Genomic DNA, 26,080 nt, shown 5'->3' with positions numbered 1-26,080 from the left:
CCCATGTACGAGCTATAAGCCTGGAAATAACAGCTGTGTTTTAAATAGAAATCCAATGCATAGTGGCTAGAGTGTTGGACTTGGACCTGAGAGTCCAGGATTCAAATCCCTGCTTTCCTTGAGTGTTTGTTGCCTGGCTTGCCTGGATGATGCCTGGGGAGGTCCATGTATTGGGGTTTTGTGCAGATGCCTTTGTCTTTTGTAAGACCGACTGTATGCAGGTAGAGGCACATCCCTTGCCCTTACCACTTTTTTGCCTCTGGCTCCCACGCATGCCCAGCTATATAGCCACTGGAATGTTGCTCTCTAAGGCAATGTGGCCCTGGGGCTCCATGGCCATTAGACAACATTGATTTGAGAAAATCAGGAATCTTTACTGTGCCTTACTAAAGTGCTTGGAAGCTGCTTTGAGCTGATTTTACAAAGAAAAAGTGGGGTATACATTTTTAAATAAATAAACGCCGTAGAATGGAAGGATTGGAAGGATTAGCGGAGGGTAGGGGGGTTAAGTCTGCCTCCCCACTTCCTTCTTCAGCAACAACATTCCAGTTGTTGCGCTTCAGCCCCTGATCCCGAAATTAAATTAAAACCGTGACAGGGACAGTTGATTAAAGCAGAATGTGAGACTAATTAGGGGTTCTGACACTGGAATTGTCAAGATCAGTGCTGTTAATTAGCTGCTTGTTAATGTCAGCTCCCTGTACTATATGGGAATATTTAGTCACTTTCTGTAGGAAAAACTGTCCAGGGTGAGAGGGTGAAGGGGGAATTCCTACAGGGGCTTTTATCTCAGAAAAAGGGCAATTGAAGAACCCTGCATAAAAGTCCACTCATGCTTTGCATACAAATGCAGGTCACAGAAGCCCATCGGACGTTTTCCATAGAGCAACACAGCGCTGGTGTGGGAGAAATTTGATTCCATTCAAATTTATGGGCAAACCTAATTCGCACTTTCCAACACAGTATGACAACCAACGGATCATTCAAATTTAACTTTTTCACCACACTTTCCTGGTCTGTGTCCGAGCTTTCCCCCCTCCCCACCAGCTTTCTCCAGGAAAACCCACTCTTTAGTGTAGAATCAGAGCAAAAGGTGATTCGGGGTTTCCATGAATTGCTGTTTGTTCTGATTCAGGGTTTGTGTGGAGGAAGGAGAAGGGGGAGACGGACACCTGTCAGACGTGGACCTGACCTATGCCTAGAAGTGTGGAGCAAAGGTAACTGTAGATGAACCCTGAGACATCATCATCATCATCATCATTTATTTGCACCCTGACCATCTGACTGGTTGCCCCAGCCACTCTGGGCAGCTTCCAGCATATATAAAAACACAGTAAAACATCAAACCTTGAAAAGCTTCCCTATACAGGGATGCCTTTAGATGTTTCTTAAATGTTATATAATTACACATTTCCTTAACGTCTGATGGGAGGGTGTTCCACAGGGTGGACGCTACTACCAAGAAGGCCTTTGGCCTGGTTCCCTGTAGCTTTACTTCTCACAGTGAAGGAACCACCAGAAGGCCCTGAAAGCTGGACCGCAGTGTCCAGGCTGAACAATGGGGGTGAAGACACTTCTTCAGGTATACTGGGCCGAGATCATTTAGGGCTTTAAAGGTCAATACCAACACTTTGAATTGTGCCCAGAAACATACTGGGAGCCAATGTAGGTCTTTCAGAACTGGTGTTATATGGTCCCAGCAGCCACTCCCAGTCACCAGTCTAACTGCCACATTCTAGATTAGTTGTAGTTTCTGGGTCACTTTCAAAGGTAGCCCCACGTAGAGCACATTGCAGTAGTCCAAGCAGAAGATAACCAGCACATGTACCACTCAGGCAATACAGTGCGCAGGCAGGTAAGGCCTCAGCTGGCATACCAGATGGAGCTGGTAGACAGCTGCCCTGGACACAGAATTAACCTGAGACTCCATGGGCAGTTGTGAGTCCAAAATGACTCCCACACTGCGAACCTGGTCCTATAGGGGCACAGCTGCCCCATTCAGAACCAGGGAGTCCCCCACACCTGCCCGCCCCTTCCCCCAGAAACAATATTTCTGTTTTGTCAGGATTCAACCTCAATCCATTAGCCGCCATCCATCCTCCAACCGCTTCCAGATAGCAACTCTTGGAAATGTTCATTTCTCCCAATTTTGCATTGCAATTCTCCAGCCAAGTGATGTGTACAGAAATACATATGCTGGGGTAAAGTGTGCATAAATTAAATAGCATACAGAATGCATACAGAAATTGCATGGTGATATATATATAGAGAGAGAGAGATATAGATATATATATATTGCTCTTCCTCTCCTCCCCGCCCCCACCTTTCCCAACACACTGAAGGTGCTAATCCTGTTAATGAAAGCGCATTGCCCTCCGCAAGATGCTTCTGCCCAAACTGGGGAAGTGGGTCACGCAGGACAAGGGGAAGGGTGCCTGTGTGTGTCAAGCCCTCTGCTGAGATCAGGTGCCTTGCTCTCTCCCCTGTGGGGTTAAGTCTCCATCGCTATGGCAACCGCACAGCTTTCTCTTGGCCTCTCACCTTGCCCCATCGGGAGTGCCAAGGGAACAGATGGGGAAAGGTTTGTGGTTCTCCCCACCACCACATGCATCAAATCGGCCCCGTAGCCGAGCGAAAGCTGTTCTAGGGACAAGGTCTGTGTGGGCCCAGGACATTGAGGGTTAAAGCCAGAGAGGTCTGGAGCTGTTTCTTGCTGCTTTCTTGATACTCCCTTCCATCATACTAATACAGAGCTCAGACGCCACACCTCCATTCGATTTTGGTGAACAGCCAGTGGGAGTTTTATCAGCAAACATATCTACTCAGAAGCAAGTCCTATTAAAATCCAATGGATCTTACTCCCAAGGAAGTGGAGTTAGGGTTGCAGCCTCAATTCATCAGTTTCCCAAATGCAGTACAGTGGTACCTCGGGTTACAGACGCTTCAGGTTACAGACTCTGCAAACCTAGAAATAGTACCTTGGGTTAAGAACTTTGCTTCAGGATGAGAACAGAAATCGTGCTCTGGCGGCATGGCAGCAGCAGGAGGCCCCATTAGCTAAAGTGGGGCTTCAGGTTAAGAACAGTTTCAGGTTAAGAACGGACCTCCGGAACGAATTAAGTTCTTAACCAGAGGTACCACTGTAATAATATACCAGGGCATTTGTAAAGTTCTCTATCACGGACTGGCTGGATGCAGAGGAGGGGAGGGGGAGGAACCAGTTGGGGAACTCCCGGGGAAGAAGTCCCAGATCCAGGGGATTGGTGATGCAATGGCAATGAGTGATCCAAGGGAGAAGGAACAGACTGGGAGGAGGAGGTGTCGGAAGCTGAGGAGGCAACGGGGTTTAGTGAGCAGGAGGAGTCTGTGGAAAAGAGCCATCCAGAAGCAGAGGCTGGAGAGGAGGGGGGGCCAAGAGGAAGAAATGAGTCAGGCTGGTGAAGGAGCCAGAGCGTCTTCCTCTCCTGCTGTGACAAGCTCCCCTCCCCCTGGTCTCCCAGAACCAGAAGAGGTATGAAGAGGGTAGAGCAAAGTCAGGCATAGTGGCAATGACTCAGACTGCTTGGGAAGGACCTGGGTGAGGAGAGGACTGAGGGAACTGTGGGAAGGCGGGGACCTTCAGTCCCCACAACTGCCTCATAGGGGCAAGATCCACCAGGATGCGTTGCTGTGCTCATTAGGCCTGGCCTCCTGAGTCAACCTTGTTTCCTTGAATAAAGAGTTCACTTCACTGACGCCGTGTGATTTATTGTTGACCTGCTTCTGGCACTGGCCCTCATTCTTGGGACTCTTCCCACACATCCCTCATTCTTGGGACTCTTCCCACACATCCCTCTCTGCACCCCTCACTGCTGCTGCTCCAGAATGCCCTCAAGTGTTTTCTGGCTGGCTGGAACGTGTCCTTTATCCATGCTAATGGCTCTCACTTGCCTGGATCAAAATGCTATGTCACCATGAGTAGCGTGGCTCAAATGCAATCCACTGTGAGAGTCTCCTCCATTACTCCACCCATATTGGCCTCTGGTCTCACCCGCTTTTGCCTCAGGTGACACACAACCCTCACATGTGGCCCTGAGAAACATGTTCATGACATAATGTGGCCCTTTAAGTGAAAAAGGGTCTCTGGCAGTTTCTCTTTGTTGAGTGGGATGGAGCTATGAATGGCAGCTGGAAGATACTTTATGCTGAGGGGAAAGGAAACTTGGGGGTGCAATAGGGATGCATGTGATGAGTTGATAAAAATACATTTTATTGGATAGCAAGTTTCTAACACCATTAATAAAACAATGCTGGTTTCTTCTTTAAAATTATCCGTCTTCGGGACGCTGAGTTCAGTAATGGACACAGTTAAGAATCTTGCATATTTAGTGTGTCTTCTGAACTGGCAGTGTCCTGGCTCTGGTCCAATGTTTACCATAATTGTACAGTTTCTCTTATAATTTGTTGGTCCCTCAGTGATTTTTGCTGATTAAAGCATCTTTTTAAGTTACTGATTAAGCATTTGCGAGGATATCACTAAGTGCCAATATTGCAACACAAGCCGTCTCGCCCAGCTTCCTCCCCTCCGACAACAAGCAAGCAAAACATCCGATCTGGAGTCCTCCTTCGCTGGAAAAATGGCACGTATTGTCCAGGTGTCTCACTGTACCGGAGACAGGAAAAGTCCCATAATTTAATTGATGAGTACAGAGCGTTATGTTTAATGTCCTGATAATGTGTGGCAGTTCCAAGATGTCTGGGATATTAGGAAGCATCACCTGTGGTTGGGTGATAAAGATATTAAATTCTTCTCTAACTGAGGGTCTTTCTCTGGATATAGATGTATGTAAAAATGGATTCTGATTTTGCTAAGTGCTTTGTCTGTGCATGTGCCACACCACTAAGAAACAACTGAGGTGGGGGGGGCCACTAGGGGGCGCATTGGAAGATGGCCGACAATCTCTCCGACCCACACGGGGTAATTAAGAGGCTGTTATGGGAGTAGGCAGCCTCCCTTGTTCCCCCAAGGAAATGGGGAACACTGCCCTTGCCTGCTGTGCCCATAAATCACCCCCTAATTCGAAAGAAGGGGGTGAGGGCCCTAGGCAGAATGCCCCCGTGTGGACCTCGGCTCTCCTGGACGCTGTCTCTGATTGCGCACTAGCTGCAGCAATTTGGAATAATTAATTACAAAATAAGCAAATGCACATATTTCAAGTGAAGAAGGGGAGTGAAGTCTGCTAATTTAAGTCAGTGTTACCCAACCTTGGGTCTCCAGCTGTTTTTGGACTACAATTCCCATCATCCCTGACCACTGGTCTTGCTAGCTAGGGATGGTGGGAGTTGTAGTCCAAAAACAGCTGGAGACCCAAGGTTGGGAAACACTGATTTAAGTGACCTCTGCGAAAGAAGACGACGGGTTGGAGAAACAGGAATATTTTACGATGAAGATACACCAAAGGCTGGGTATGTTGACAACGGGACTGAATGGGGAGGGGACCTTTTTTACTTTCCTTCTATGTGATTTACAAGAACCCCTCCTCATTAGAATCATCGGTTGAACTGACCCAAGCAAGATGATTAAGGTCTGTGTGGAGATAAACTTTAACCAAAAGCATGCTTTATGGAGATCGAGAAGCAATAAGAGCTTTTGGAATGGCGCAGCAATTAATTCGCCATCTTGCCAAAGGATTTATAGCCGAGAGAAGGAACGGACTTGTTTTCAGACTGCATTCCTGGTGAATCTCCTTAGAGGTTTTGAGAAAGGAGGCAGATTGGTGAAGATTAATGATGCTAAGACTGTTTTGATGTATGGAAGTGATGTTACATGGAAAATGTCTGGATATGGCTACTGGATAAAAAAAAAAATCCACGCAGGATTACAAACTGTCTAACCAGCTTGTGGAGACTATCAGAGGTCACAAAGAGAAGGGAAAAATATATGAAAATAACAAGAGATGTGGAAAAACAAGAAGAAAGGACTGGATAGTACTGTGAACATCATAAGTTTAGATTTGTGGACATTAAAACAGCAGTAAGAAGCAAGAAGTTGATTGGATCCCCTTCAGAACTTGAAATATGGGTACCCCCAACAAAAATTTAAAATCCGGCTGTGTAATTTGGAATTTATGTAATTTGGTTGGATTTGATGTGATTGGTCAGTTAACAAAAAATTATTCTTAAAAAAAAAGAAACAACTGAGGTGGGATGGAATGACGGGAGAGCTGAAAAGGCATTATCTTTGCACAAGATCACCTCATTTCAAAAAAAGGTGACTGCCCTCTCCTGGGCTGCCACTACCCAGAGCCTCTGGGGGTGAAGGGACTACCAAGAGGGCCCTCTCTGTTAATCTCAACCCTTGAGAGGGTCTGTAGGAAAGGAGGCAGTCTTTCAGATATTTTGGACATGAGCCATTTGCTGAGCCCTTCTGGATGCAAAGCAGATTCTCTTCCACTGAGCTAGTCTTTCCCCGATAAACCCAAATTCCCCCATCACTCTCAGTGTGCAGAGAAGGGACAGAGGACCAGCTGTGCCATTTGCAATATCCACTGCTTATCACAGCTCAAAGGAGCCATTTCCAGCAAGCTAAGAAGTCCCTTTCAGAGGCCACTCTTGCTCATTTAAAGCTCACTACCTAACCACAGGCACCCTGATAAAAACACACACAGAGAGAAAGATATATTTCCCAGAGACACCTCCTGGAAGATGCTCAGGCTTAGCGCGGGATGGGTGTCCACCAGCAGCTGTCAGGGCAGCTGTTGCCAATTACACAGCTACTATTATTTATACATCTGTTTCACTGCATTCATATCCTGCTTCAATGTTGAGGAGCTCAAGGCACCCTATGCAGTTCTGTCCCTTCTGTTTTTGTCCTTGCAACGGTCCTGCGAGGCAGGTTAGGAGGAGGGCACACAAAGTTTTTTGAAAAATAAATAAGAAGCAAAGGATATTTGGTCTGGGGTCCAGTGCCCCCCTCCACTATGATCCCAGTCTAGATCTGCTGGCCACCCCCACCATGCTTGCTACTTGCATGGGGATAGAAGTTTCCTTTGGAAGGAATGGGCTCCCCCGGTCAAAATAGCAGGCGTGATGGAGCAACTCCAGATAGGGACCACAACAGAGGAAACCCCACACACATAGGTAGATGGTAATGGAAATCTGGAGTGTCATACACACATATCGGAAACCACAAATTGACAATTTTTTGACCAAAAAAAGTGGGGCAACCAGTTGCTGAACACTTCAATTCTGAGAGTCACAGCCTGTTGGACTCATCAATAAATGATACAGTCATGCCAAAAGGGAGATCTTGTGGATGAACATGCCTGACACTTTAACAACACATGACAGCAACCTATGGCATCACTTAGCATTCCCACCCTCAAACTGCCACCTTAGAAACAACATTATTTGCACCTGAGCAATTGTCAAAGGCAGAAATACTTTATTTTCTTTGCCCTGAATCTTCCAGCATTCAGAGTCACTGGATGGCCCTGAGGTCCACTCTCTCGCATCTAGTTTGTCCCTGAAAGATCTGGAGTCAGTCTTATTTCCAGTCTGGCCCATCTGGATTCTGCACATTTTTTGCAGTCTACCCTAAAATCCTCATTTTATAGGCAAAAAGGCACCATCTTTTCAAAGGCTGTGCACACACCAACCAGCTTGTAGCCTCTTTGGAGCCTGTTCCACTGTCAAACAGCTCTTACGATCAGGAAGTTCTTCCTATGCTTTAGTTGGAAGCTCCTTCCTTGCCGTTTGAATCCATTGGTTCGGGTCCTGCTCTCTGGAGCAGCAGAAAACAAGCTTGCTGCATCTTCCATGGGGCAGCAATTGGGCTATTTTAAGATGGCTGCTTTATCACTTCTCAGCCTTCCCTTCTCCAGGCTAAATATACTGAACTTCTTCCACCATTCTTCATAAGGCCTGGTTTACAGACCCTTGATAATCTTGCCCACCCTCTTCTGCACATAGCTGTCAACTTTTCCCTTTTCTTGCGAGGAATCCTATTCGGAATAAGGGAATTTCCCTAAAAAAATGGGAAACGTTGACAGCTATGCTTCTGCACACATTTCAGCTTCTTAATATCCTCCTTAATTTGTGCTGACCAGAACTGGACACAGAGCCATCCTCTGACACAAAGGGCTCCATCACAGAAGCTGTGATGCTCACACATCTTAATTTAAGCACCTTTCAGGGATGGTGAAGCTGGCAACTGGGACAGGACCTGCTGCTCCTCAGTGAGGCCTGGTTCAAAGCTAGCTGTTGCTGAAGCAACATTAGAGCTCAGTGTGGTTCAGACGCAGGAAGCTGTCTTAGCCTGACCCATCCAGCCGCTACCATCCCCGCCAAACTAACAGCATCTGTCCAAGATGTGAGCTGAAGAAAGGCCTTTTCAGATACCCTACCAAGATGTTTTAAGCAAAGTTGTTAAAGAAGGAACTGGCAAGTTTTCCCTACATGCAGAGAACTGGGAGAGAGAAACAGAAGTGGGGGTGGGGAGGAAAAGAAAACCTATCCCAGATCTTCTTCCTGTGTTGGAAAGGGCGGGGGATGTGAAATGCCTTTCTGCCACAGCCTGGCATCCTGCAAGGGGCAGGAGGCCAGCAGCCAACACAACCAGCCAATCGTGCCAGCCATGCCAGTTGGGCACAGATTCCAGCTGCCTAAAGTGGTTTCTATGGCAACGGGCTCAGTGCTCACAGCGGGGCTTAGGAAACGCAGTCAGACAGAGACACACATACACAAAACAGAGAGCTGCTGAAAGCCGGTTGGAGGGGCATTTGCAAAAAACGAGGCAGGAGAAGAGCGCAAGGCCCGGCTGGCCGAGGGAGGCATTGACCTCCAATGAAGGAAGGCCCACGACCTGTTAAAAGCCCAGCAGAAGGCAGAGAGGACTCCTGCCAGACCTCTACTGGCAAGGAGTTCCACAGGGCACTAAAGACTCAGTCTCTGGTAAAGACCAACTGAGACTCAAGGACAGTGGGGGAGCACAAAAAGGGGAAATTTCAGTGTTCAAGGAATCAGGTGAAATTTAAGGTCCTTTGGCCCCAAGTTGTTTGAAAGGTTATTGTGCGTTGCTGTTGTTGTTTTTTTTTAAAAAAATAACTGGTGCAACTTTTATTTACTATTACTTGCTCAATTTGGGTCATGCCCCCCTTCAGAAATTCTGAATATTCTGACTTAAATTTGCCAATAACCACACACAACAAAATAATGCACGGGTGCATGCATTCATGGCAATCCATCCCCCCTCCCATGACCCTATGACCTTCTTTTATGGAGATTCATAAATGGAGATGCTCTCAGAAAGAAAGCAGGTGACAAAAGCAGTATCAGTTTAGAAAAAAAGGGGGGACACACACCTCATCATCATCATCATAAATAAAGATGCCTGGCAGTCTGCTCTGCCATTCTATTCTGGCAGTCGGTCAATAACACACTGCTAAAATGAAGCTGCTGAAATCTAGGTTATAACAAGCAATGATTCTCAGGTTAATTCGCAAAGCCCTAAATCACCTTCTGCAAAAATTGGATATGTGCAGCTGTGGCTTGTGGTTCCAGGCTTCCACTGGGCTGAGGGACCTTAGTTCACCTGCTTCACCTGCCTCAGGTTTGCTCCCTGGTGGCTCCAGTTAAAACAGAGCCCCTCTGTCCATTGTAGGGCCCCAGTTCCCACCAACCCCAAGTCAGCACAGCCAATGGTTAGGGAGGATGAGAGCTGAAGTCCAACAGCTCCCAGAGAGCAGCACATTTCGCAACCCTGAGTTAAAAAGGTCTGACACTTTGGAGAGCTGCTCCTAACCATCTTAATACTAGGATAGACGACAATGATAGAATCAGAAAACCTTATGACCCCAACGTTCATCTAGTCCAACCCCTTGTGATGCAGCTACTGCTGCTAATGCAATTTCAGGATGAGCACTTTTGCCAATTAATGTTCTTTCACCTCCCTGGCAAATTGTGAATATTGTATCGTGCAAGCAGCTTTGAGACATCTTGTGCGGTAAGCAATGGATAAGTGTGAGCAATGGTGACAACAGAGTTGCATACAATTAGGATTTAGTCAAAGCAGTCCTCCTGGAATCCATTGGACCCAAGTTAGGCATGTGCACTGATTTAAGTGTTTCTGCTTCAAGTAGGACTAGCTCTGGCTACAACACAATAAATAGATGGACAAATTGTATCCGTCTTGGTGTAAAGAAAGGTTTCTACATTACAACATTACAGCTCAACTTCTTTCTGGCTTTTATCCCCAGGGCTCTGCACTGGTGCCTGATACAAATCCTGAGCATTCTAGGGCACGTGCAATTTGAGGTTGGGTGGGAGACAGCCACATATGCAAGAAAATCTCTCTCTTTTACAAACAAACCCCAAATAGCCATGCAAATACACACACAATTGTGCAGGTGCCCCCGGTTTCTCACACATTAAATGTGTAAATATTTCAGACAAGGTTACAAGGGATGGGAAGGTGCTGCACCGGCTTCAGCAAAAGCCAGGAGCTCCCCCTGCTACAACCCCAGCCTACATTCTCTCCTGATCTAAGAGGGAGGAAATATAAAACTCAACCCCAAGCCTTTGGTTTTATTCCAAGGCGAACCTCGTGGTTTCTCCCTCCGCCTTGTGGGTTGTTCTGCAGTCTTGCAGTTTGCTGCTCAGTAAATTTCCACTGCATCATTTAAACTCAAGATTTGTTAGTTAGTTTTTAAAGCACAGACATGCACAGCCTAGCTAAGGTAAGCATCTACTTCTTCCCATCCATCAAGTTTATGGATAAATACAATGGTTGGCCTTCTTTTCCTGAGATTTCTATTTACACCCAGGGTTGCAAGCATGGTGGCATCCAGTTGCTTTGGATTTCGACTTCCTGCAGCCCTTACTTCCACAAACAATAGCCAGGGATGATGGAAGTTGTAGTCCAAAACTTCTGGAGAATGCCACGTCAGTGATCCCTGACTTACACAGTTTAAGGAAGGTCTCAGGCAATGCTGTGCCAAAAACTGCACCCTCCCAGCTTGGTCAGTGTTCTCCATTGATTGATTAGGAAAGAGGTGCATTCAGGAATTATCAAAATGGAGAGAAAATATTTTAAATAAAAAAAGAAGCCATAGAGGCCTGAACTGGAGTGTACTCCCAATCCAGGGCCCAGACCAAATAAAGTCAAGCATCTTTTTTTTTCTAAGCAGGAAGTTGGCATGGGGCTCCACATCTGAGATAGGGAGCATGGGTTGTCTCCAGCTAAGTTCAGCACAGACCCACTGAACCTGAGTGAGCCATGTCCATTAACTTCAGTGGATGTACTCAGAGTAGGAGTCACATTGGACACAAGCACAAGTTCTGGATCAGGACCCTGTGGCTGCTTTGGGATCCACATAAAAGCAGCCGGTTTGAGGACGCTCTCTCTCTCTCTCTCCACACACATAATGTGACAAACATTATGCATAATATTAAAGATGCATTTTGTTCCCGAACCTCCCCATCATCCAAACCAGCTGAAAACAGAACGGAAAGTTTAAGAGCCAGCAAGGGAGGCCTGCGGGGAACCAAGAATCAGCAATCTTGTAAGAAGCAATAAGAAAAACCAAAGAATGACTCACAACTAATAAATAAGACTTCCAGGAGTCGGGGAGGGGGGCTGTGCATGTGTTTTTAAAAACCACTTAGTAGTCTCTCATTGTTTCCAAATGTATTTAACGGAGCCTGCTTCTTTCTTCTCCTTTTGGTGCTCAGTAACTGAGGGTTTTCCTTCCACCCCGCAAAAGTGGCAGGTCGACATGAAAGACACCCTCTGTCACAAACAGAGGACTGAACACGGGGGCAAAGCAAAGCAGAGATTCCTGCTTGGGGAAGTGAAAAGTGGTTCACATATTTTTTGAATGGTGTGTGTGTGTGTGTGTGTGTGTGTGTGTGTGTGTGTGTGTCTTTTAGGGTAAACAGCCCAGACCTCCACCTTATGCAGCAAGGGTGAGTTTTAATCTTCTCCACAAGTGGGTTCTGTAAGGCCATCTTGCAGCATGACCTTATTTCCTACCACAGTGCCGCTCAAAGCGGTGGTGGACCACCACTGCTGCAGACAATATTGAGCTTTCTATGTACTAACTCCTCTGTGATGCAAGCTGGGGGTGGGGGGTTGAATGGGCAATGGGCAGTAGCTCCTTGAATAGAGACTGGGGTCAACAAGCAAAGTGGAGAGATCAAGGGAAGCCAACATAGTGTCCATAAAAAGGTGCTAAAGTCCTATAAGATGTTGTTAGATTCCCATCAGCCCCCAGCCAGAAAATGCAATGGTCAGGGATGATAGCTCGGGGTTGATAGATCACACACAGAGAGAGGCTGTAGTTCAGCAGCAATAGAATCATAGATTTGTTATTGGAAGGGAACCACGAGGGTCATCTAGTCCAATCTTCTGCAGTGCTGGAATCACATCTAAAGAATGCCTGCCAGAGGACTATTATTCTTATTCTTATTATAATTTATGTACCGCTCTATACCCAGAGGCCTCAGGGCAGTTCACTGAAAAGATCAACATAAAAACCACAATATATATAATCAAATTTAAAACAACAACCCAATAACAATGCCCCCAAAAGAGCCACATTTTAAAAGGGCATTGGATGGGACTATCCAATGAAGGCAAGTCCACCACCTTCTGAGGGAGTCCATTCCACTGCAAAACAACTTTGACTGTCAGAAAGTTCTCCCTTCTTGGAATTTGAATCCATTGGTTTGGGTCCTACCCTCTGGAGCAGCAGAAAGCAAGCATGCTCCATTCACCATGTGACAGCCCTTTGGATATTTGAAGACTGCTATCATTTCATCTCTCAGTCTTCACTTCTCCAGGCTGAGCATACCCAACTCCTTCAACCATTCCTCAGAAGGCTTGGCTTCCAGACCCTTGATCGCCTTGGTCACCCTCCTCTGCACACGTTCCAGCTTGTCAATGCCCTTCATAAACTGTGGTAAACTGTGGTAAACTGTGGTACCCAAAAATGGACACAGGACTCCAGGTGTGGTCTGACCATGGCAGAATAGAGTAGGACTATGACTTCCCTTGAGCTGGACACTACAATTCCATTGATGCAGCCCAGAATTCCATTGCCCATTGCCAGTCAAGGCAGATGATACTGAGCTTGATGGAGCAATGCTCCGTATAAGGCAGCTACCCATGTTCCTACGTCCTCTCCCATTCAATACTGCACAGAAGGAAGAGAGATGTGAAGTGCACATCGTGTTGCAGGGCTGCAGAAGTGAAAGCCCTTAGTGCTTGCCAAAAACTCTTCCCTCGACACCACTGTTAAAGGTACAGGAGCCCCATTCACACACACACACACACACACACACACACACACACACACACACAGTGCATCCAACCCTTCTGGGTCTTTTCCTTTTCCTGTGCTGCTGCAAAGCTTTGGTCTCCACCCGCTACTCTCTCATTGGTGCCTGGACTGCGATGCTGATAATAGAGGCGGCTCTGTGTGGCTGTGGTGGGGGTGGGAGGGAGGAGGAAGCCTTCTGTGTGCGTGTGCGCGAGGGACACAAAAGCACCCGCAGCTGTGTGTTTGCAAACAAGGCGGCCGAGCCGGGAGAGGGCCTGAAAGCAGTAATTGTCTTTAATTAAAGGAGCTGGGAGCTATCTCAGGCGGCGACAAAAGGCTGCGAAGCAACTCTGCCGCTCAGCGCTGCCGCAGATGGGTGTTTGCAGCAAGGCGGGGAGCAGAGGTGGGCCGCCCACCCCCTACAAACACACACACACACACACACACACACACACCAAAGGGGCCCAGAGGGAAGAAACCCCCTTCCTTCAAGGCTGGCCGAGTCTCCCAGAAGGCAGACCACCCCAGCGCTTGGCAACTCAGGTCTGACGCCTGCCAAGCCATTCCCTGGGGGCCTTTTGGGCATTCCTGAACAGGGAGAAGCACCCTGATTGAGGGCTGCAGCCAAAACCTGAGCTGGCCATGATCAGAGTCCAGGGACCTGCCTCGTCAGCCAGTAGTGAGGGATTGCAGGCCCAGTTGAATGTGGTCCTCCAAGCCTTTCCATCTGGCCCTTGGGACTCTGTCCAGGCCGTGCCTCTTGTTGGCCTTGATCTATGACCTCCTCAAGTGCCTGGCTGGAAGATGTCCTTAATGACTCTGGCTTACGTACATAGAGGTGTGTCTGTCTCCCTGTATTGTCTGTGTCTCTCTGTGTGTTTGTGTGTAAACCTCTGAATTCTTTCATGTCTAGAATGCACCCTATAGTATAAAGGTAAGAATCTCATCTGCTGCATATGGCCACTGCAAGGTTGCCCACTCATGAATGCCACCCTTGGGCCAAAGGAGGCTCCCTACCCTTCCCTGGACTTGACCACCAGCATCCAGACTGACAGGCAGCGCCAAAAATTATGGGATGGCTGTTTGACACATGAACCAGAGTGGCAACAACACAGAACTGCTTCTCAAGAGACAAGGTAAAGGTAAGGCAAAGGACCCCTGGATGGTTAAGTCCAGTCAAAGGCAACTATGGGGTTGTGGCGCTCATCTCGCTTTCAGGCTGAGGGAGCCAGCATTTGTCCACAGACAGCTTTGCGGGTCATGTGGCCAGCACGACTAAACCGCTTCTGGCACAACAGAACACTATGACAGAAACCAGAGTGCACGGAAACACCGTTTACCTTCCCGCCGTAGTGGTACCTATTTATCTCCCTGCAGTGGTGTGCTTTTAAACTGCTAGGCTGGCAGGAGCTGGGACAGAGTAACAGGAGCTAGCCACCACCGAGGAGATTCGAACCACCGACGTTCCGATCGGCAAGCCCAAGTGGCTCTGTGTTTTAGACCACAGTGCCACCCGCATCCCTCCTCAAGAGACACCTAAGCTAGGGATTGCCAAAAATCTTCCCTCTAATGCTTCTCCAGCTACCTTCCAAGGCTGGGGTGGGCCTTGCCATGTTCCTATGGATTTATTTCCTTATACTATGTAGCATCCCACTTCATCCTATTGATGGTCCTATTGGCACTGAAGATGGAATCTTTCCATTCAAGGCCCATTCAAGATGCTGACTTTAACCAGCTTGCAAATTGCAAGACTTGGCTATGAATGGAAATAAAACAAACGTGCAGGCGGTAATTCTGCAGCTCCTGTGCTCAAGAACTGCTTAGGACCTCCCCATCCAAGCTCTCTGCTTTCTGAGCCTCCCACACCCAGATGAGCCTCCAGAACACCCAACAACTTTGTTGTATCTGCATGGTGTTCACTTACCAAAACACAAAATGCGACTGCACATCAGGTGAGTCTGTGGCGCCATACTGAAGTTAACGCTCATATAGAAATACTCATATATGCTCAGTTCATATTATTCAGAATTGTGCATGCATTGAAAATGAAATATTTGTCTTGCCAGGTGGAAAAATGTTTCCGCAACCCATTCTGTGGTGTGATCAACAACTGGGATACGGACGCAACACAGATAAAATATTGAGGGGCTGAAACAAAAACCTGACCTGGCAATATTACCTGGTGCAGGTTGCATTGTGAGTCACTTTAGAACTCTCCTCTTTTATTAGAAGCCAGTGTGGTGCAGTGGTTAGAGTGTGGGACTAGGACCTGGGAGACCAGGGTTCAAATCCCCACTCAGCCATGAAACTCACTAGGTGACCTTGGGCCAGTCGCTGCCTCTCAGCCTAACCTACCTTGCAGGGTTGTTGTGGAGATTAAATGACAAGGGGGGGAACCATGTGGGCCACTTTGAACTCCTTGGAGAAAGAGGTGTGATATAAATGCAACAACAACACTGTTTCATCTTCTCTGAGGACATGGGTAGCCACTGAATCAAGTTCTGTATCGAGTACCTGACGACCACCACAAGATGAGATGGAAAGTCCCTTCTTATCCCTTATCCCCCCCTTTTTATATCATTTTTATGAAGTCTCCAAAAACATTTCAAAGCATTTATCAGCATATACATTTTTTTAACATACAAAGTTTCTCCTTGACTTCCTACCCCTGCTTTCCTGATGCTTGGTTCTTACTCCTTTTTAATAAAGTGTGCTTTATAACGCACACATTTTTATTACCTAAACCCGCAGCCATTTAATCTTTCAATAATCCACTGCTTATATTTCAAATCCTGCCTGCGACTTCATATATGGGTGATAATTTGATACATAATTCATCAGTGACCTCCATTCTTCCTTAAACACTTTGTCATTATGTCCTCTTAATCTGGCAGTTAATTTTGCTATTTCACCATAGTTCATCAGTTTCATAAGCCATTCCTTCTTACTTGGTCATCCTTTCCCTTTCCAGTTCTGTGCATACAAAAGTTCTAGCAGCTGTTGTCACATACAGTGGTACCTCGGGTTACAAACTTAATTCATTCTGGAAGTCCGTTCTTAACCTGAAGCATTCTTAACCCAAGGCATGCATTCCCTACATCGGCCTTCCATGCCCCAGAAGTGGATTGCGTTCATATCCCAGGGCAAAGTTCATAACCCGGGCCACCTACTTCCGGGTTTGTGGAGTTTGTAACCCGAAGCGTTTGTAAGCAGGACTGTTTGTAACCCAAGGTACCACTGTGTATAAATAAGCTTGTCATCTTTCTTGGGAGCTCTGTCCCCATTATTCCAAGTAAAAAGGCTTTCAGGATTTATTAGTTTAAACATCCTTTTCAATTCATTATTTCCCATATCAATTATTTCCCAAAAGCCCTTCGCCATTTCACAGGACTACCCCATGTGATAAAATGACCCTGGCATTTTCAGCATATACTTGCTACATTTTTGTGAGTCCTCCCCACCATCTCCCTTTGACCCAACAGCTTTTTAGTGAACCAATTCCAAATCGGCCGTCCATTGCAAGGTGTCAGGCATGGAGAGTCCTCCCCTCCCTTCAGTAACTTCACCAATAAGAATTAACGAGCAGTTGATAGATTTATAGTCCTTTCATTACAGCGTCATGTTGGGAGCACAAATACACAGCTCTCTGCAAGGAGGGCAGTTGGCTACTCTAAATCCTCCTTCTGACTTCCACAGCATTTTGGGCGCCAATGGGAAGTTCCTCCCTCCCTCTGACTCCTTTGCTGTCTGATACATTCGGACCTCTGAGTCCATGGTGGTGGTGGGGGTCCCTCACACTCTCCAGTGACATTTCAACTAGCTGCTCCCTCCTGTCTGGTTCTGTTGTCATTATCTCATAACTAGATAACTCCCTGCTAAGCTGTTCAACTCCTGTCTCTCTCTCTGCTTCTGAACATGCTGTGGCCAAGAGGGGTGACTCTTCTCCCTCCAGTTCTCCCTCTTCAGACCATTCCCTGACACGAGATGAGGCAGAGAATCCCGCTCCCTCTCCCTTTCCTTGCCCCACGCACCCACCACAGAGGAGCCACATGGCCCCTTGATGGATGGTCATCTTACCTCTGCAGACCGTCCCGTTCTCCACCGATTCGTAGCCCGCCTTGCACATGCAGCGCCCGATGGGGACCAGCCACTCCCCATCCCCGTTACAGTACAACTTGATCGGTACATCCACTTCTTCGGCGTTGGGGATGCAAGTACCCCGAGCTGCTACCAGTGACGTGCTCTCAGCCCCCGAGAGCGTCTCCTGGAAAACAGCTCCGTTCTGGATAATGCGAGGGCACTTGCGGTAGAAGACGCGGACGGCGATCAAGGACATGCAGCCCCCGTAGTCCTGGAAGGCCAGGTAAAAGCCGTTCTTGGAGACGGGCCCAAAGCTGCGCACCTCGGTGTTTATCTTCATCACGCGGCCCCCCAGGTCCACCTGGGAGAAGCTCTCGTCTGCCGCAATGGTGTCCACCTTCACCCAGGGGTTCTCCATCCAGGCAGGGAACGTCTTGGTTGCGGCGTCGTAGTCGGACTCATAATAGTAGAGGTTGAAGGTCTCCTTGCAGGACCCGGGGACGTTGGGGATGCTGCTACAGTCCCGGACCGAAAACTTCATCTCCACGTGGATGCGGTGGGCGCCCCTCCTGCGGATGAACTTGGTCCTCAGCCAGTTGTTCTGGCTGGATTCAAAGACATTGCACACCTGGTAAGTCCGAATCGTGTTCATGTTCTCATCGTAGCCACTCACTTCTTCCCACTGCAGAAGAGGAAAAGCGGAAAGTCAGAGCTCGGCACGCACAGCCCCAAAGGCGTGGGGCAAACGGACAAGGCAGCAACGCCCCAGGGTTTTAGCTGAGCAGGTTGCGTGCCTTCTCAGGGGTGTCACTAACCCTATTGCTCAACCCCCCCCCCCAGCTGCCCAAGCAGCTACAGGACCAGATGGTGAAGGGATGATAGAGAGAGAGAGAGCACAATATTTTTGTTTTAACTAAAAATGCAGTAAAACAGCTACAATACACATTTTGATACAACTGAGAATACAGCACAAAGCAATTCATCATGCGACAACAGCAGTTCCAAAGCAGCTCAAAAAACCCAGCCACGATGTGTTGATTAAAACCTGAGAAAAGAAAGTAGTTTTTTTTAAAAATAAATAAAAAACCCACCTGCCTATTTTATTTGAAGCAGGTGCTAGGCAAATACAGTTTCAGGACTCCACAGTTTTAATTAATTTACTTATTTTGTAAAAAAAAAATGAAAACCACCACTATATATATATAATATGTATATGGGTCGTGTGCGATAAAAATCATTATAGAACATTTTAAAACACACAATGCCAGAACAAAGGAATTCTCCCAAAACAGCTCAGCGAAACCAAAATGCTTTCAGTGGGAAATGGAATTGCAGGATTGCAGGTGCCTGTCTGATTTTGAAAAGGAACAGTGCCCCAAAATTGCTGGTTGCCGCCATGCTGAAAGCCTTGGTTCACATAGAAATGGAATGAGTTTGGGATGATGGTGGGAGAGTCGGGAGTGCTTCTGGAGGTGACTGTGGCAACCTTTCCACTGTATAAAGGACAAGGTGGTCCTTCAAGTCACCTGGTTCTAGGAATTTATACAATAGCAGAAACAGCTTGAACTTAGCTGGTAACATACTGGCAACCAATGCAAAGATTGGAGCAAATAATACTTTGCATGGCTACTCCATCTGCTCAGCTGAAAGCCAAGCAGCTATGGGCTCCTCCTCAAATTTGTTCACTTGAGCTATAACCTCTGTTACTAAGAGTTAGTGCCTGAGCTTGCTTTTTCCTCCTCCCTCCCTCCCTTTGCTTTTCCTTTTGTGCCGTGTCTCTTAGGTAGTGAGCCCAAAGGCAGGGATTGTCTTCTCACTGATCTCTGCATGCCACTGTATGAGTGGGGTAAAAACACATTGTCATCAAATAATACATTTGTTAGCTAAGTAAGGACAACCTCGTGCACATTCCGTTCCTTAAAAATCCTGCGGCTGGAGGTAGAAACAAACAATATTTCCCTTTCAACCCCCCCTCCCCTGCCATGCTCCTGATTCATACAATTTAAGGCAGGGAGAGGCAACGTGGGACATATCTGGCTTGCCTCAGCTTCCCCTCTGGAACTGCTTTCATCCCTCTGCAGCCCAGAGCTACTGACACTCAGGTGAGTTACCACATGGCAGCAGAGCGGGAATTCTCTGTGGGTTAGATATAGCCCACAGCCTAATGCTGCCTCTGGGCATCTTAACAGGGTCTAAAAAAAAAAAAAAAGATGCAGAAAACATCTTCGGAGAATAATGCGGAATGAAAGCAGGGGTATCCCAGAGGGAACAGCTCCTGCTCAGACGCATAAGCTGTTCTTGTCTTGTAAAAGATGAATAGTGCCTGGGAAAGTTGGCTGAGGCTGTAGGGATATAGGGATGTAGGGAAGGGATGAAACTCAGCAGCAGAGGATCTGTTTTGCATACCAAAGGTCCTGAGTTCAATCCTCGGCATCTCAAGGTCAGACTGGGAGAGACAGGGAGAAGTTGAATCCCTCAAGAGATGCTGGTGGTCAAACACAAATGACCAACATGGATCATCCGTCTGACTCATTATAATGTGTCTCTCCATGTTCCTAGGGTAAAATTGCACCCCAAAGAGCTATTTCTACATGCAGTGGGGCTGCTACTCAAGTCTGTATAGCAGAGGCAAGGGGCCACCCAGGCATCTCTAGCTGGTCCTCAGGACTCCCCCAGAATGCCATGCCCTTCTCTTCCTTTGAACCATTCTTGAGAGTCCTTGCTTGCCTGGATAGAGGGCAGAGAAAAGCGTGTGGGCCTCTGTAGAATCACAGAACTGTAGAGCTGGAAGGGACTCTGGGGTCATCTAGTCCAACCCCCTGCAATGCAGGAATGTTTTGCCGAACATGGGGCTCAAACCCATGACCCTGATGTTAGAAGTCTCATGCTCTAACCACTGAGATAGCCTACTGTTCAAGGGTGAAATTTATAGCCATTGCTCTGCTTCCTATTGCTGCTTTCCTCGTCTCTCTCTCTCTCACACACACATGGTAAGTGGTCCAGAAGGGAACATGGCCGTTGGGCTGAAAGAGGTCCCCTATCTCTGCCGTGCAGCCTCAAGAATCCTAGAATTGTAGAGTTGGAAGGGACCCAGAGAATCGTCTAGTCCAACCCCCTGCAAATGCAGGAGCCACAGTTAAAGGCTCTCCATCCTCTAGTTCTGCTGCAACCAAAGGTGCAGAGCCAGCGCTAGACATTTTGCCACCTGAAGCCAAGGATGAGATGTATGGAAGCCAACTGGACAGGTAGTTGCAATTTATTTCAACACTGGCAGTGGGATAGTATCTTCCACCCCACAAGGCTCGTTTGGGGTGTGCGGGGCAGGATATGCTGCGGAGAATATCCAGCTCTGTCCTCCAATGGAAGGAAATTGTTGGTGAGGAGAATTTAGGAAGAACAGCTGGGGAACTTGCTGCTGCCACCCACCAAACATCTACCACCTGAGGCAGTCACTTCCCTTTGCCCAAGGGCAGAGCCGGCTCTGCAAATGTGTGCAGTCCACCTTACTTTGCCTCTCGACCAGGCTGCATTCACACGGCAGTTTCTTCCATTCTCCTGGCATTTCCCCAATTGTTCATTTCCATGTTGTGTCTGAGCTTTCATACGATGCAACAGCCATTTCTGGAAACAGAACTCTCTATCTGGCACAACTTCCATGTGATTTGCTTGCAGAAAAGAAATATATTTGCAACGAACACTCCTGTGAGTGGCTTTCCGTTTCTGTGAGTGGTTTTCACATTGTGGCAAAGCTCAGATATCGGCCTGAGATTGTGGGAGGCTGCTGTCCATGGGTGGCACTGCTATCACCCATGGTCTGGAGTGCCTAAGATCCCTGCAAAATCTTTTTTGTAGTGCAGATGATGGGGTGAGAGGAAGACATGATAGGCAGAAGTCCTGCCATATCGCTTTCAGCTCCCTTAGACCAGTTGTAGGGAACCTTCTCCTGCTTTGTGGGCCAAATTTGACAGGTGGGTGGGGCTTTCCACCTGCCAATCCCCTGATGTCACAATGATGTCAGGCGATGGGGGACTTTTCAGTCCCCAAGTTGGACCAGACATGGGGCTCATGAGGGAGTTTCATGCAGAAAACCTCCTTGCACAACCAGGGCTAGAAGAAAACAGGATTTGGTTCTGCCTCTCCAACCCTGCCGGAGACAAACTATCTGTCTCCATCCTAAGAAACAATTGCATTATTATTTTCCCTCTCATTTCTGCTCAAAACGTGTACCTGTATGGCCGATGCTTACCTGCCAGTTGATGCCGCCTTCTTATGGGACATGGATTTCTGCAATTTTCTTGGCCAGTATTGAATTTTGAAAATTATAGTTCTCGGGGAATGAGATGCTGTGCACTGAACTGATAACAACTTGGTGTGAAAATGCACTTTCTGGCTGAAAGTGGGGGTGTATATTTTTGGATGACAGCTGCCAGACCTTGAAGAATCCTTAGGGAACCAGCTCTTTGAGAAGAACACATAGGGGTGGAAAGAACCATACAATTGTCCAGCTGGAAGGGACCTCCAGGGGTCATCTGGTCCAACCCCCTGCAATGCAGGAACCACGGCTAAAGAATCTCTGGCAGTGGCCACAAACCTGTCTGTTCTGCTTTCTCTCAGTTTCTCAGAAACAGAAACGTTTGTCTCGAAGCTTGTCATAAAAGAAAAATGCAAATATGGGGGGAGGGGGAGGGAGGCCCTTCTGCGACTGACAGGCCTCACCTCTGATCAGAGAAAACGCCTTTACCAGGGATCCCCGACCACAGTGCTTTGGGGGGGGGGGATGCTGAAGCGATGTATCCATTTGCTCCTGTCCATTCTGTTCTGTGTTGTTTGCTAGTTCTGCTTGCTTGGGAAACGCAGGGCATCAAAGCCCTTCTGCCTCTGTGCCACATGCCTGCACATCCTCTCCTGTCAACTCAGCTTTGCATTTTCACCCCCGCCCCCCTGGGCCCCCGGTCGCCTGCCCTAGTGACATTTGGTTCCAACTGAGAAGAACACAAGCCAGGAGTGGGGGGGGGGGATCACAACTCCTGGCACCTGAAATACAGTGGACGCTCGGGTTGCAAACGTGATCCGTGTGGGATGCACATTTGCAACCTGCAGTGTTTGCAACCTGCGTCCGCACGTGCGCAAACGTTAAGATTCGGCACTTCTGCGCATGCGCAATCACCAAAACCCAGAAGTAACCAGATCTGGTACTTCCCGGTTTTGGCAGTCCGCAATCTGAAAAAACGCAACCTGAAGCATCTGTACCCAAAGTATGACTGTACTGCAGGTTACTTTCCAAGGAGCACTTTCATGATTCAAGGCCATTTTGGGGAAGGGGATGCCTTTTTGTTCTTTTTTTAAAAAAGCAACTTTTAATAATAATAATAATAATAATAATAATAATAATAATAATAATAATTTGTTATTTGTATCCCGCCCATCTGGCTGGGCTTCCGCAGCCACTCTGGGCGGCTTCCAACAAAGATTAAAAATACATTAAAATGTCACGCATTAAAAACTTCCCTGAACAGGGCTGCCTTCAGATGTCTTCTAAATGTCAGGTAGTTGTTTATCTCTTTGACATCTGATGGGAGGGCATTCCACAGGGCGGGTGCCACTACCAAGAAGGCCCTCTGCCTTGTTCCCTGTAACATCACTTCTCGCAGGGAGGGAACCACCAGAAGGCCCTCAGCGCTGGACCTCAGTGTCCGGGCTGAACAATGGGGGTGGAGACGCTCCTTCAGGTATACTGGACCGAGGCCATTTAGGGCTTTAAAGGTCAACACCAACACAAAACAGAGGCGTCGACCCTGCAGGGTGTCAGGCATGAAGGAGAGTGCCGGTGCCGGGTCTGCCTTCTCGTGGGAAGATGATGTCACAGGTCAAGGAGGCCTTGGCCTTTTGCAGTTTTCCCATTCCACCTGCCCCTGCTTCCTGCTTGATGCCCCACCCCTTGCCAAAGGAGCGGGGCAAGTTGCCCATAGGGATGGGGTGCCTCTGGAGTCTGCTTGCCTCCTCCCACTCAGCCGCCCTACAGCTGGGGGGGGGGGGGGAGGCAGCGGGTGGACCGTTTGGGCAGCTCGGATCCTGCGTGTGTCCAAGCCACCACATCTCTCCCAGGAGAGACACGTGGCTCGGGCACGCTGCAGGCCCCGCGGTGAATGCCAGACGGCATTTTGTCACCCCCCTCAGTGGTGATACCTGGGGCAGCCTGCCCCCACCACACACCTCTTCACCCGCCCCTTGCCAGCCACGGATTGGTCTGCACCACCTAACAAGACTCGCAGGAATCTGTGACTGTCTGAACCTGACTTATTTGATGCCAGAGTCCCTCGGAATGCGCCCAATTTGGCTCAGGACTCAGCCAAATCTGGTGCACACCGCTCCTTTAAAGATGCCTAAATATAAAAGCACTCCTAGGCTGATTTATCTATGTCTTGTTCAGTTTCCTGATCCACAGACACCTGTCTCCAGTTTGCTACTTTCGTACAAATTCCCCACTAAGTGCATCTCAAGCATTAAGCGATTCCTCTTTAACCATCCCCAAACTGTAAAGGCTGTCCTTGCCTGAGAACCCCGGCAGCACTCCGTCTGAAATTTGGCAGGATCCGTCCTCTCACGGGAGGCTAACAAGCATGCAGATATCATTCATTTCTGCCAAAAATGAAAGAGGCTACAGATGGCTTCCTTTAAAAATAATAATAAAATAGAAAAGGTTCCCATCACAAACTCCCTGGACCTATCTGCCTGCAATTTGGCAGGCTTCATCCACTTGTGTCGAGCAACTCTATCCGCAAGTGTCATCAAGTTCCGTCAAAAGGGAAACATAGCCTCTCCCACCCAGCCATTTTTCATGTGATAATTTAAAAAAAGAGGGAGGCACAAGCTTTACTTTCATTTTTCTAAATTGGGATTTGGGTCTGAACCGAATTGGGAAATTTTCAAAGTGCTGAATTGGTGTCCGAGCCAAATCTAGTAGTTGGTGTGCACAACTCTGTCCAATTACAAGAAAATAAGATTTAGACACAATATTAGGAAAGACGCCCAGATGGCACACACTGTTTGACAGTGGAGCAGATGGTCTCACAAGGTGGGGAATTATCCTTCACTGCAAGCAAAGGCTGGGTGGCCCACCTTTCAGGGTTGTTGTGGCAGGGGATTTCCTGCATCAACGGGTCAGTGGTGGACTAGGTTGGATGACCTCTGAAGCCTCTTCCAACTCTACTATTGTTATTTATTTATTATACAGCCCTTCATCCATACATCTCAGGGTAGTTTGCAACATGATAAAAAAGCACAAAATACATAATAAAAACAAGAACAAACAAACCAATACCCCCCCCAAAAAAAAAACATTTAAAAGGGTGTAGGGTGTTCATCAGCCAATGGCCTGGTTAAAGTTTTCACCTAGAGCCTAACAGTATATTTTAACTACTCTATCCCGAACTTAAAAAATGGAAAGTGTAATGCTGGTGGTCAACAAAAGAGGTTTAAAGACGCTCTCAATGTAAATCTAAAAAAAAGTAGTATAAACACCGACAACTGGGGAACACTGGCCTGCGAGCACTCCAACTGGAGAACAACCTTGACCAAAGGTGTCATGGACTTAATAATAAAGGATTAACAAAAACAAAAAAAGGTGTCATGGACTTTGAAGATGCTCAAACTCAGGGTGAAAGGGAGAAATGAGCTAAGAGGAAGGCATGCTGGCAAACCCTCACTGTGATCAACTCCCACCTGGAAACCTATGTTCCCATTGTGGAAGGACGTGTGGATCCAGAATTGGCCTCCACACTTACGGACTTACGGACTCACTGTTAAGACTTACGGAGTCACTGTTAAGACCGTGTTCATGGAAGACAATCTTACTCGGCTATGAGCGATCGCCAAAGAAGAAGAAGAAGAAGAGTGTATCATGAAGGCACCAGCCCAAACTCCATGAATCATGCCTTTTATTTAACCCCTGTGCCCCACCCCAGAGATGGACATTTCTGCTGGTCCATCAGAACTCTTCATCGGAAATTAAAAGGTAAAAGAAGAGTTCTGGAGAAGCCTGGCCACAGCAGCTTCCTGTGATAACTCATCAGAAAAGGAGTGACTCACCTGCAGCCCTCTAAATTGCTTCTGAACCACAACTCCCATCATACCCTTCTAGTTTGGCCTGTAGTCAGGTCTGATGGAACTTGTAGAATCATAGAACTGTAGAGTTGGAAGGGACCACGAGGGTCAGCTAGATTCTAGTCCAACCTTCTGCAATGCAGGAATCACATTGAAATAATCCCTGACAGATGGCCATCCAACCTCTGCTTAGAAGCATAGAATTACAGAATCTTAGAGGAACTTCTGGTTGCCCCCACCCCCTGGAAAACAGGCGTACCCATGAATACCACGGACAACATAACAGGAAATGTCATTGGTACCTTGCTTACATGTTTCCAAGAAGCTTCTGGTACCAGCCACAGGAGTTGACATCCACCCTTTCATGGAAAGTCTGCTTAGGTTCTAAGTAGCTCCTGAAACCTGCTGTGTCTGCACTTCCCGAGTGTGAGCAGAACCCAGAAATTGTTGGCTCAGCCTGGCTCCCTTCAGTCCCTGCTTAGACCTGCTCCCCCTCCTGCCTCTGTCTTCCTCCCCTCCCCTCCTGGCAGCTGCTCTCTGCTCCAGACTTCCTCTCTGGCTAATTGATCCCAGCTCACACCCTACAGGATCGCTGTGGC

The 26,080-nt window shown here is 47.6% G+C and overlaps 1 protein-coding gene across 11 annotated transcripts in view; it reads right to left on the bottom strand.

The window, feature by feature from the left end:
• Positions 1–26,080, bottom strand: part of EPHB2 (EPH receptor B2) — a 112,412-nt gene that overhangs the window by 52,577 nt on the left and 33,755 nt on the right. For all 11 annotated transcript variants that reach the window (XM_081870854.1, XM_081870858.1, XM_081870860.1 and 8 more), the window contains exon 3: positions 17,376–18,060. In XM_081870854.1, coding sequence (XP_081726980.1) covers positions 17,376–18,060 — 685 coding nt within the window. The remainder of the gene's footprint in view (positions 1–17,375; positions 18,061–26,080) is intronic.

Source organism: Podarcis erhardii, assembly GCF_964252035.2.
Source record: "Podarcis erhardii genome assembly, chromosome: 7".
Taxonomy (NCBI): Eukaryota; Metazoa; Chordata; class Lepidosauria; order Squamata; family Lacertidae; genus Podarcis; species Podarcis erhardii.
Note: the sequence above shows the minus strand (reverse complement) of the source record. Positions and strands in the feature narration are given on the sequence as shown.